This window comes from Rhincodon typus, chromosome 21 (genome assembly GCF_021869965.1).
Source record: "Rhincodon typus isolate 14 chromosome 21, sRhiTyp1.1, whole genome shotgun sequence".
NCBI lineage: Eukaryota > Metazoa > Chordata > Chondrichthyes > Orectolobiformes > Rhincodontidae > Rhincodon > Rhincodon typus.
The window spans coordinates 25,553,345-25,566,987 of NC_063352.1; the positions used below are offsets into that span (position 1 = coordinate 25,553,345).

At 40.7% G+C, this 13,643-nt stretch overlaps 1 protein-coding gene across 2 annotated transcripts in view; it reads right to left on the minus strand.

Moving 5' to 3' along the window:
• Positions 1-88: 88 nt before the first annotated feature.
• The window catches only part of LOC109923361 (rho GTPase-activating protein 17-like), a 110,776-nt gene continuing 97,221 nt past the window's right edge, over positions 89-13,643 (minus strand). For both annotated transcript variants that reach the window (XM_048609467.1, XM_048609466.1), the window contains 3 exons: positions 6,807-6,976; positions 4,018-4,665; positions 89-2,232 (listed from right to left, as the gene is read on the minus strand). In XM_048609467.1, coding sequence (XP_048465424.1) covers positions 2,126-2,232; positions 4,018-4,665; positions 6,807-6,976 — 925 coding nt within the window. In that variant the 3' untranslated portion in view covers positions 89-2,125. The remainder of the gene's footprint in view (positions 2,233-4,017; positions 4,666-6,806; positions 6,977-13,643) is intronic.

Below are 13,643 nucleotides of genomic sequence, written 5' to 3' on the forward strand. Positions count from 1 at the left end.
AGGTTTTCTGAAGAAGGGTCTAGACCCGAAACGTCAGCTTTCCTGCTCCTCTGATGCTGCTTGGCCTGCTGTGTTCATCCAGCTCTACACCTTGTTATCACAATTCTCTGATCTTTATTCCCCCACAAATATAATTCCAGAGTTGTCAAACTAACTTAAAAAAATGCTAACATGTCAAAAGTTGAAGTTTTTACAAACGAACTCATCGGATTTGTTTTAATTTGGCACTACTGCCATCGTATGGAAAGACTGTATTACCAAGCAGTGTGTATATCAGAGTCCAGACACAAAAGCTATTTGGTTGCAACTGAAGCTACGGGGTACACAAAATACACAAAGTTGGCAAGGTCACATGCCCAGAGGAAGCAGATTACACAATTCTTTCTTGAAGAAAGGAGTACCAAATAATATTAGAACATGCATGCTCTAATATCTTCATGCAAACTGCATACATGGTGAATATTACTATAATTACAAACAGCTCTAAAACAGCTTGTATCCCTTTAGGCTCCCACACAACTGACACTGCTGCCCATCCAATCCAAAGACTGTTGCCCAGACTAGCATGTATGTGGTTACAGTGGAATTACATTCTCTTGATTAGTTCAAGACAGGATAGGAGATTCAACACACAAATTTTAGAGAAAGAATCCAAGTTTTCAAATTCACTGAAATGTATCATCACAGCACACTATATTAAAAAGGTAGCTCCACTTCAAAAAGTATTTCATTAGCTGTAAAGCATTTTATCCTCTCACTATACTACGACCTTATGACCCAACCAACACTACCCTGGACTGTAGCCTTCATTCAATATCAGCTATTTTTCCCCAATCCTTGAATAAGATCTGCTCCAAGTGCCAATCGCACACCTACACTTTTGCTGAATTACATTGACTCTGAGTTCTTATATGTTCAAATTTAAAGTTCTGATCTTTTTATTTCAAGGTCAAAGATCAACACTATCTAAATCTCTGTAATGTTTTCCAGTTCACCAATACTTCCTTGAACCTTTCCCTGGCATCTTGCACGCCCCATTCATTGTCAGTGGCTGTTGTCTCTTCCATCACCTAGGTCTCACTCCAACATCCTTCCTAAAACCCACAGCATCTTCATTTGCATGGCCTCTGTAAAACCCAAGCATTTTTCTTTTCCTTAGTGCCCACATTGCTTCAGAGTTTGTGAAACACTTCGACATTTTTTTCTCCACAAAGGCACTATATAAATACAAAACTCTGTTTTGTTTTAGTTCTTTAGCCAGTATTGACACTATTGGTTTGCCCAAACAGCTAATCTTGATCTGTGGCATTCTAAGGATTGCATCCATCCAAATTCTTGTGCAGTTATTCAAATTTTCAGTGGGACCTGCAGGACATTGAATCTTGTATTGCCATGCAGTTAAGACGGATTATGCCTAAACTTGCCCAAGAGCGAAGTTGGGACTTATCCAGTCTATCTGAATCACGCTATAACCTTGACTTGTCCAGGCTTATCAGTCGTGTTGAGTTTGGCATGGAGTAGATGAGCTTTTTTGGTGTATGGCGGAGTGGAAGGAGGAGGAGGAAGACGAAGGGAAGAGAGATGGAAAATAACATCTCTGCGATTCTCTAATGATGACATGGCACTGTCCCACTCTTCATCACAAGACTCTTACATGACGTTGATATAGGGATCTCAGACCTCTTTTGATTTTACATTTGAATTGACTCCCATTACTTGACAATAAAATGCAACATTTCCAGTATTCTAGGTTACAATGTTGAAGACAATTTCTTTCTTGGAGGCTTGCATTTTGTGGGGCAGGTTGTACAACTTCACTTTTCTCTTTTGCCCCTCCCCATGGCCAGGTCACTTTACTTTTTCACAATTGCAATGTTACCCCCCACACAGTTATTGAGAGAAAGGGTAGTGCTATAAATTAAGTTGGAACTAAACATAGCAATTCATGTTGAGAGTCACATAAACAAGTCTTTCATTACTGTCTCCTGTGAAATTATTCTAAAGGGAAACAAGAGAAGAGTATGAACGTGGAGGAACTTAACCTCTAAGTGTTGGGGTTTACTTTGCACACAGATGCTGCAAACAAAAAAATGAGGCACTAATTTTAGCATGAATCAAAAGCATGTCAGACACAACTTTGACAAAGCACTGCCCAGCGAGCAACAGCAAGACTAGTTGCTAGTGCAAACGGTTTGAAATCTACCAACCTCGCCGCAGAGTCTCCTCCCAAACCTGTGAAGGCATTGGCATGTAAAATTATTAGTCACAAATTAATTCAGTGTATTAATATCAATCTTCATGAACCTTCATGAACAACTAAACATTTCCCATGATTAAAAATAAAATTTATATTCTAATTTTGATTTTCATAAGACCACAAGAAATAGGAGCAGAATTAGGCCACTGTGTCCTTCGAGTCTGTTCCACCACTTGACCGTGGCTGATGCGTTTCTCAACCTCATTCTCCTTCCTTCTCCCCGAAACCTTTGATCCTCTTGCTAATCAAAAGCCAAACTAATTCGGTCTTAAACACATTCAATGACTTAGACTCCACAGCCTTCTGCAGCAATGACTTCTACAGATTCCAGATCTTCTGGATGAAGAAATTCCTCATCATCTCCTAACCTGTCCAAGTCCCTCTGCAACTTCTACATCTCCTCAGCACTGCCTATCTCTCCACCTATTTTGTATCATCCGCAAACTTCACAACAATACCCTCACAGTTCCTTCATCCAGATCATTAGTGTATAATGTGAATAGGTGTGGTCCCAACACTGACCCTTACAGATCTCCACTAGCCACTGGCTGCCATCCTGAAAAAGACCCCTTTATCCCCACTCTCTGGCTGACTGGCAGGAGGTAATTAGCTATTCATGCCAGTACCTTGCCCCTAATACCATGGGGCAAATAGTGAATAGGTGAGATATAAAAATAGACTGGAAAGCTGGGACTTTTTCCATTGGAGTGTAGAAGGTTGATAGGTGATCTTAATGAGGGGCATACCTAAGATGAATGACAAGGGTATTTTCCCTCAGAGTGGGGAAGTTTAAAACAAGGCAATAGGAGAAAGATTTAAAAAAAAAAGACACAAGTACAACTTTTTTTTAAAACACAAAGTAGTTTGAACTGCAAGAGAAAGTGGTGGATACAGGTACAGTTATAAGATTTCAAAGACATTTGGATAAGTTCATTAACAGGAAAGGCTTGGAAGGATTTGGGCCAAGCGCAGATAAGTGAGACTACTTTAGTTTGGGAACACGTGGACTGGTTGGACCGAAGGGTCTGTTTCCATGTTGTATGACTCTGACTCTACTGTGCAATCAGTAAACATCCCACTTCAGAGCTTATGACAAAGGAAGAACACTGGGGCCTAAGACACTACCTTGAGGAACTGGGTTCTGGTGGTGTGGTGGTAGTGTCTCTACCTTTGAGCTAGGAGACTTGGTTTCAAGTCCTACCGACACCAGATGCGTGTACAATAACATAGCTCAACAGGTTGATTAGAAAATATCTACCCTGAGAAATTCCTGTAGTGATGTCCTGAGACTGAGGTGTCTAACTTCCAACAACTAGAAGCATGTTTCTTTATGCTAGTTAATACTGTAAAAAGTGGTGCTTCTCTCATATAAAGCTCTGCTTCTCTGAAAGCACCTTAGGTACTAATACTTTCTTATTCATTGGCACCATTGAACTTTGGTCGGTCATTCACTATCCAGAATAATTCTCATTGAAAACCTCTCCATCTTGCTACATATTCCTCTTTCTTAAAATATTTCCCCAAAACCCTTCATGCTCTAAGTGATGTCAACTGTGCCATTAAGGAAAATTTAAAAATCCATCTACAATCTTTGGTGCTAATTGACCTAATAACATTTTCTCTTTAGCACATTAAGTTTTAATTAAAAGGTTTGGGGAATTTCTTGGAAATATACTGCAACTGCACTGAAATCCCAAATAATTTCCAATACATATAAAAGACAAATTGTAAATATCTGCTAGTTCTTTGAAAATACTCACCAGTAACCATTTTTGAAGCTGTAGTTGCCACATTTGGCAACGCTTGCTCTGCAGGACTGGAACAGTTTGCTGCAGGGGATGTTACAGGTGGCTGCGGAGGTGGTGGAACACTGGGTCGATTTCTTGGCTTTGGTACCGGCCGTGCCCTCGGCAAGGTGGCAAACTGTGGAGGAAGCGAATGTTGGGGCTGCAGGTCCTGATTTGCTGGGGAGACCTGGCCATGTGGGAAATGCTGATTTAGATGGAAGCTTGTATTGTGAGATCCTAATGGAGGGGTGCTGGGAGGAGTTGGTGTGTCAGGTGGGCTATTGGAGGACTGATCTGTCACTTGCTCACAAGGTGCTTTACATGGATAAGGATTGATAGGCTGTGCTGGAGGTTGAGGTGGGGGGTGACTGGGGGCATGAATAACCATTTGATTACTAGAATGCCTGCGTGGCTGGATCGTAGGTTGAGAAACTGACTGTCCATGGGATTGAACAGGACTCCAGTTTCCAGGTTGACTCAGAGAAGGACTGGCAACTTGGTTAGGCTGCTTTGGTGAATGCACGGAAGCTTGGCTAGCAAGCAGGTTAGTTCCATGACCTACAGGTTGCCCAGGAGGTGGATTTGTAGGCTTTGGAGGAGCGGGGGCAGGCTTTTTCGTTGCTTGAAAGGCAAGAGAAAAGACAATTAGTATGAACATTGAAGACACAGGATCACAAGCTAAGTGAAAACGAGGCAGACAATCACCTTATTTTAACTCATCTACCCCAAAAAGTTCTGAGTTACCAATATGGCATCCAATTGTTCCCTTAATAATTCTCAAGGTACCCACACTACTCCTACTGTCAATCCATTCCATTAGTTCATCATTATGTATACAGACAAATTGGTCTCAGTCCTAAATTTACCATTCACTAATTTGAACCCCTATTTGCCAATATTCTGCTTTTGCAATTTATTCTATATAAAATTCATGACTTATTTTAATCAATTTCCTTAACTGTCATAAGCTGGTCTATTTGAGCACTTCTCTGATGCTTTGAAGGTAAGGAAGCAAAGGGAAAGGAAGAACATTTGGAGTTTTTTCTCACGGGGTAGTTAAAATCAAGGGGAGAACATACAGTAGAGACCACTGAATCTTTTAAGATTACAGTGTAAGTAAGCACCTAAAACAAAGGAAATTAAATAATAGTGAAACAAGTTTAGGAAACCTGGATTGTTTTAGTGTATTCAAGTAATATATGGACTGGGATTTCTCAATCCTAGTACAGTACAGCATAGAAGACCCTTCAGTTTGTTTAGTCTGTGCCAGCAATACTGATAAACAATCCAGTGCTCGCTTTTTCTTTTCCCCACATTCCTGCGGTTTTTACTCATGTATTTACCCAATGTTCTTTTGAAAGAAAACTATTGAATTTATATCCACCACCCTACTGGGATCTACTGCCTAAATTCCATATTTCTACCTGTTCTAGTATCCTTCAACTTCCTGAAACAAAGCAAAAATATCTAATTTGTTTTAAATATACTGAGTAATGGAGCATGTTTAGCCCTTTGGGCAGCTTTCCAAAGATCCACAAATTTCAATGACAAAACATTTGCTCATCTCAGTCGTAATTGATCAACCCTTTATCTATAAAATGTGTTCCCTTATTGTAGATTCCCCAGCCATGGCAATAATATCCAAGTCTCTGCCCTTCAGAATCTTGTATGTTTCAATGAAATTCTTCTAAACTGCTGAGGATATGAATTCAGCATCTCATGACGAAAATACCCTCTCATCTCAGGAACGAATCTAGTGAAACTTTGCTATACCAGTTCAAGACTAGTATATTCGTCCTTAAAAATGGCGAAAAAAAGTGTGCATAGTTCTCCACTGTACAAATCCCACACAATTGCAGTTTTACAATTTACAATATTTTACAATAATCACAATTATTCTTGTACTCTAAGGCCCTAGCGATAAAGGCTGGCGTGTCATTTACTTTTCTAATTGCTCATTAAGCCTACATGTTAACTTTGTCTTCCTTGTACACCCAAATCCCTATGAACATCAATGTTTAGAAACTGCACAATGTTTGAAAAATATTATTTTCTATTTGTAAAACCAAAGTGATTAACCTCACACTTCGTCACATTCTACTCTTCCAACTTGTTACCTACTTATTTAACCTGTCTGTATCTGTTTGCAGCCACTGTGCCCTCTCATTGCTTACATTCTCATTTAGCTTTCCATTGCCAGGCACCTAGATACACTGTCCAAGTTGCTGCTTATTTTCTAAAAGCTTCTTCCTGCAAAGATCAAACTGAGTGGGCAGAGATCGCTAAATTTAACATTATCTTTTTATATTCACTTTTCCAAAAGGGTGTAATATTTGCAATCTTCCAGTCCTATAGCACCACCTATTATACAGTCACTTGAACAAGTCACTTTCAGGCCTATTGGAATAGAGCAGGGGTGAAACTGAACTGTCTGTATTACACTGTAGCGTTACATGAACCTGATGGACGAAACAATCTCCTTCTATGCCATGATGACTCAACGACTACATCTCTCTCAGCAAATTATGAAGCATCCCGCCCAGAATAAGCAAAATAGTAACTTTAATTCTTGTCAATTTTTGAAGTATGCCTTTTTTTTTTTTAAAAACATCTAGTTTCTTAATGTTATGGCAAACATGCCTTTCTCATCAATCACGTTTTCAACTTAAATAAGAAAAAGTACGTATATTACATGATTTCAAATATATGACACGATTTTAGTAAATTGATCTGCATGCCAGTCACTTATAATGAGAACTCACCTCTTCTGACTACATGTGGACTAGGACCAGTCGCATTTGACCCTGCAGCAATGTTGAGTTGAGGGGGCCCCGTGCCAGTTGGTTGTGACAGGCTCGGTCCTGCACTGGCTGTGCTAGCATCATTTCTCACAAGTGGCGGAGTGTTAGCAGGCTCTTTGGACTTTGAAGGACTGAAGGATACAAAGATTACTGACATGAGATCTAAACAGAATGCGAAATCTGTAAAATACAACATTCCAAAAAAGGTTCAAAGCTGCAACTGTCTGATCCAGGCACTTGCTCAATTTCATTGCTCACTTTAATGAATCAAGATGCTGAAAGCCTCGATGTGACTGGATCCCACAACTGTTTGAGCGAAATAATGTCACCTTTAAATATCAGTGAGGGTGAGAAGAGAGAACTGGGATCACACAGGGATCAGTAATGGGTCAACTTTTGTTTGTCATTTATAGAAATGATTTGGATGAGAATTTAGAAGGCATGGTTAGTAAGTTTGCAGATGGCACCAAAATTGGTCGTATAGTGGACACTGAAGGTTATCTAAGATTACAAACAGATTTTGATTAATTGGGTCAATAGGATGAGGAGCGGCAGACGGAGTTTAATTTGGATAAATGCGAGGTATTGCATTTTGGTAAAACAAACAAGGGCAGGATTTATACAATTAATCGTAGGGCCCTGGGTAGTGCTGTCGAACAGAGAGACCTAAGGTTCAGGTAAATAATTCTTTGAAATTTGTCGCATGTAGACAAGGTGGTTAAGAAAGCATTCAGCACGCTTGCCTTTATTGCTCAAACCATTGAGTACAGGAGTTGGGATTCATGTTGAGGTTGTACAGGACGTTGGTGAGGCCTCTTCTGGAGTACTATGTGGAGTTCTGGTTGTCCTGCTATAGGAAGGATATTATTAAATTGGAGAGGGTTCAGAAAAGATTTACCAGGATGTTGCTGGGAATGGAATGTTTGCATTATAAAGATAGGCTGGGATATTTTTCACTGGAGCAAAGGAGGTTGAAGGGTGACATCATAGAGGTTTATAAAATCATGAGGGGCAGAGGTAAGGTGAATGGCAAGTGTCTTTTTCCCTAGGATGGGGGAGTTCAAAACTAGGGGACATATTTTTAAGGTGAGAGGAGAAATATTTAAAAAGAGACCTGAGGGGCAACTTTTTCACACAGAGAGTGGTCATACGTGGAATGAACTGCCAGAGGAAGTGATAGATGCAGGTACAGTTACAGCATTTAAAAAGACATTTGGATATGTACAAGAATAGGAAAAGTTTGGAGGGAAATGGGCCAAATGCAGGCAAGTGGGACTAGTTTGGTGTGGGAACATGTTCAGCATGGATTGGTTGGACCGAAGGGTCTGCTTCTGCACCGTGTGACTCTATAAATTAATTTCAAAAATAATGAGAAATGTAAGCTCCTCTGAGAATTGTCACATAAATCATGTGGAAGCTACAGTTCAGCATTACTGAACTGATGGCTGAGTGACAGACAAAAGCAATCTCCCAAAATCATCCTTTTCCTAACATATTATTCATCATGGTTACAATTCCCAGATTTTCCAACAGCCAGATAGTCGTTTATACAGCGTAGATGCAATTTGTGCACCACGACACTGTGGAATAGTAATAACAGACTTTGAGAGAATTGTTTGGAAAATTGAAGGGCCAATCTCATGGAGATCCCTTACACTGCGAATGCTCCAAAGACTACCAGTTAAATCTGAGAATTCAGAGGGTTCTGCCTACAGATTAGGAAATGTTTAACAATGAAAAACCTAGTCTAACTCCCAGGTAACTACTAAACTGACCTGCTAATTTACCACACACTCTGCCAACTGCAACCTCCCTTAGACCCTGACCCAACACACATTCGCCTCTCCCCTCAGACAGGCTATCGCTCTCCCCTGTGGTCAGTAATGAAAACTGTATCCCTCCGGGACCCAACACACTTTCCACCTGCAGCTGACACCACCACCATCCATCAACCCGGCCCAGTCCCCCAACTCCTCCCCTCTGGGACCCAATGCCAGCCACAGCACCCCCTCCAAGCCTTGACACATACCTTCCCCACCCCCACCCCCACTCCAGCACCTTTTCTAAACACCACCCCCAACAATTTCCCACCAGAGGCAACAGCTCACTAGCCCCCACCTACACCTCCCCAGCTACCCTAAAGCTAGTACTTACCTGGCACCCTTCCCACCTTTGTGCACTGGCACCTTCCCCACCTGGCATAATCACCTTATTCTTGGCGTATATACTTACCCTTTCATATGAGCTGTCAATGAGACTGCCTGTATTGCTGGACATTTAAACCACAGACTAAGACAATGACAGCTATAAACAAACAGGGGTGATTTTGTTTGCACCCCACCCCCAGGACGACCTGCACCATGAGGGACTAGTTGGATTTAAGATATGCTTCACATTTCTAAAAGAACTGCAATTGCAATTTTCTGTCAGAAAAGTGGATCTGTTAATGTAGGAGCAGAACAATTATTTTTATCATAACTAACGTGAGAGACTCTGGTAAGATGCACGAGAAGAGGAATTCTTTGCCTGCTGCAATGCAGGGGGGGGACATGATGTGAAGACACTATGAATAAAAAGGGCCACAACATAAGCGACACATAAAACACCTCTAAGTCACAGAAGTCCAACTTAGACCAAACAGTTATAAAAATGAGGTAAAATACACAGTCTGTGACCTTTGAAATGAGTCAAAGAGAAAATTTAGTGAAGTTTACAGTACAGTCTTCTAGCCAAGCTCATCTGCTACACATTTCACATAGGTCACAGAGGTCAAACCAGGCATTTCTCATCCGATCTCCTTTCAGAATATATTAAGTATCTAACTTAAAAAAAAACTGTCTTTTGTCAGCTGTGTAATCCATCTCTGACTTTACTTTAATATTCCCAGCAATTATATTTCTGCTTTGAAAGAAGACACTCCCCTGTATGAACAACACTCCCCCAACTTTTTCCATGACAGCCAGAAGACCCCCATCCACCCCCACCTCCACCCTGTTGGTACTTGAACATATCTTCAACTTCCAAAGCAAACAAAACTGGTTTATCCTGCAATACTGGTAAAATCAGTTTCTAAACATCAGGGTTAGAAATGCCATGTCGTGGAAACTGGAGCAAGGCAGAACATGTTGATGCATAACTCTGAGAAGCAACAAAGGAGACTACTGCCAATTCCAGCACACAGCACAAGTTGGCTTGGTTAGGAATTTAAAAATGTCATTAAATCCTAAATGGGTAAACTCTCCTTAACCCTATCCATGCCATGGAAACTTTACTCAGCTGATAGAAAGAAATTGCAGATTCAACAACAGGCAGTTTAGATAAGACATTCACCATTTCTGTATTTCTTTAATGTGCTATCAGCCTCACATTCAAACACATCCTTTAGCAGTTTAAAAATACTTAAACTATTCCTCTAGCTGTCAAAATCAGATCTCCTGGAACCAACAGCTCAAGAGAAATCTATTTTACTCAGTGCTAGAATGGGATCTTTAAACTGAAACACTGCTTCAACGCATTTGCTCTCGCTCAAGTTTAAAATGGCGTACAGTCAAATGTTTGTAAAATCTGCTGAAATAAAAACTTGTGGAATATTCCTATTTAAATAATCTCCTTTAGCACGCAGTCAATGAAAGTTACAAGGTGGTAAGGCTAGGAAAGGAGATAGGCCTGGCATCTGAATTGGTTGGGTCAATATCTTAAAGAAGTGGTCACAAAAACGCCATTTAGAGAATTACAATTGTTTCATGACTTAAACAGTTCAACTGCAGAATAGTGACACCAATGTAATAAAGGAGACAATTCTACCCATGCTCAGCATGTTTAACCAGACCTGTCAGACACCTCTACATGTAGCATGTTTGATAATGCAATTTACTTCCCACCTCCAAGCAAGTGCTCAGATGTTAACACTGGCATTGCTTTCAACCTCTATTAAGCAAAGAAATGGGGTGACCAATTTTGAAAAATCAAAACTAGGACACATTGAAAAGCCTTGGGACAGCAGTAGATCATTACAATTGACAAAGTGGGTGACAAATAACAGGAAACTGTGGGAGGAGCATTTGAAGGTAGATGGTCAGGTGATGACTCCCCCTAGAATTTGTGCAGCCAGAGTAAGCAGTTTTCTTACGGTTGCTTTCTCATTTACCTGGCAATAATTAAAAGCAGAAAGCAGTTTTTACTTACAGGAATAAAAGAGACTTACAGGAACAAAACAAACTTCACAGATGCAATCTTTTAGGGCAAATTATCATTGCACTGACTTTCAATACTTTTTAAAACTGAAACAACTGCATTTACCTTCACTTCCTAATCAACTAATCTTCGTTGGGAATCTTGTTTTTTTTAGCAGTTGATTTAAAACCATTGAATAAAAACCAACTGTATACTGTGGTTTCAAAATCTCACCAGGGCCTGTTCCTGGCTCAGCTGGAACCATTGACAAATATAAACTGAAAATGTCTACCTTCTGGGGGAAAATGTCTTATCCAAAAAGAATTATTTAAACACCCTGGATATGGACTCAATTTTCTTGTGGGATTTCTCCTTTTTATAAAGTGTGGAAGATTTTCATCGTAACAGACTAATGCTGCAACCGAGTGTTTTCTCTCTCTCTCTCCACACAGCTCTTATCCTTGTGTTCATTTGACTGCACTAAATGACTGAGTTCACAATAGAAAAAAAAACCTGAAACCTTTGTTTTCTGTGGCTGCAGTTTAACAAAGAGGAAACTGACGCGTGGGCAGAGCTTCATCTTGCACAGCAGCAAATGGTGGATTCACATTCCAGTTAAAAAGGATTATCCAATAAAGAGATGGACATTATGTATGTGGTAATGATCTCTGGTGGAAAAAGATGAAGCCCTGCTCAATGGCAGTTTCCATTTTGTTACATTATGGTCAGAGGAAAGAGGGGTTTTGTTGTCTCTGTCACTTGGTCGGTTATTTAGTGCAATGCAGTCACATGACAGCAAGAACTAGGGAAAGGGAGGGAGCCTACAGTGTACTTATGGATTATTCCTTTATCTAAACAGCCCCCAGTGATGTCGAACATTGTGCAATTATCAGCAAACATCCCCAATTCTAATTTAATGATGGAGGGAATGATTGATGCTGGAGCTAAAGATGGTCGAGGTGAGGACATTACCCTGAGGAACTGCGGTCCCTTGTGATGCAGAGGTAGTTGAAATAAGTCCACAGAGATTGGTATTCCACCAAGTCACCCTTTATTTCCACATGGAGAGAACTTGGAGAGCCAGCTGTCAGAATAACAGGATGTCTGACACTCCCGTTTTATCTTCAGCCAGGGCTCTCTGATTGGGGCTGTTAATCTAGTCCAATCTAGGGATTCATTCCACGAGGTCAACCTGGCTGACTTCATTACAACCACTACAGTACTGACCCTATCTCTGTACCAGAGGGCCCACCTGCTCCAGAGGTTTGTAATAACATTTCTGAACATGGTGATTTGAATAGGGTGCTAACAAGTGTAAATGGTTGAAAGTGGGTTCGCTGTGCTGGGAACAATCCAAACAAAACAGGACTTGGGGTGTGGGGGGCTGGTAATGAACATGGAGGAGGGTATACACATCTGAAACTATTAAATTCAAATGTTGAGACCTGAAGGCTAAGGCACCTAGGCAGAAGATAAGGTACTGTACTTCCAGCTTGCTTTGAGCCTTGCTGGAATACTGCAGCAGGCCTGAATCAGAAACGTTGGCATGGGAACACAGTGGCATGAAGTAGGCTGGCACAGAAGCTCAGGGTCATTTTTACAGACAGACCATAGGTGTTCGGCAAAGTAGTCATCTAGTCTGCGTTTCATCTCCCCAGGAGGCCACATTGTGAGTAGTGAATATAGTAGATTAGATTGAATGAGTGCAGGTAAATCATTGCTTCACGTGAAAAGTTTTTCTGGGACATTGGACAGTGAGGAGGGAGGAGATAAACAGGCAAGTGTTGCACCTTCTGCAATTGCATGGTAAAGTGCTGTGGAGGGGTGCAGTGAGTGGAGGAGTGGACCAGGGTGTCTCAGAGGGAATGGTCCCTGCACAACGATAACAAGACAGAGGAGCAGAATGGGAGTCTGGTGATAGCATTCCACTTGAGATGATGGAAATAGTATCTTATAATCCTTTTTGGATGGAGGCTGGTGAGAGGGAAAGTGAAGACAAGGGGATCTTATCGTTATTGTGAGAGTCCTGTTTTGTAAGGAATGCTCCCAGCACAACCAATCCATTTTCAACCATTCACACTTCTGATTAACACCCTATCCAGCATTTTTTTCTCTCTCTCTCAGTTTATCAGCAATTTCTGTTTGCCTATCCCTTTTTCTCTCCTTCTTGCTCTCTGGGCACCATCTCCATTCCCTATTCACACTTTATTCCCCCTGACACCTTCATTTTTGTTTTATTTCCAACATCCACAGATGCTTGCTTTTATTTTAGTACAAACTATTTCAGACCATAAATTGGTCATTACTTTGCTACAACTATTTGAGCAGCTCATTAAATACACAAAGCCCTTCAACAAACTTCAGTAAGTCAGTTTCAAAGAGGACCAATCTGATTTTTTTCTTTGGATTGTTGGGTTGGAATAGGCATTGGACTATTTTAACATGCGCTTGAATTCATACCCAGCCATTCCACAAATGTCAAATATTACAATCTGTAAATACTAACAGTGATAGGAACCAAAGAAACTGATTGACTCCTGTATCAATCACAATGTTATACGTACATGCAATATTCAACTGTTTTGACAAGACAGCATGCACAGGCACAGAAAAACCATGCAGAAA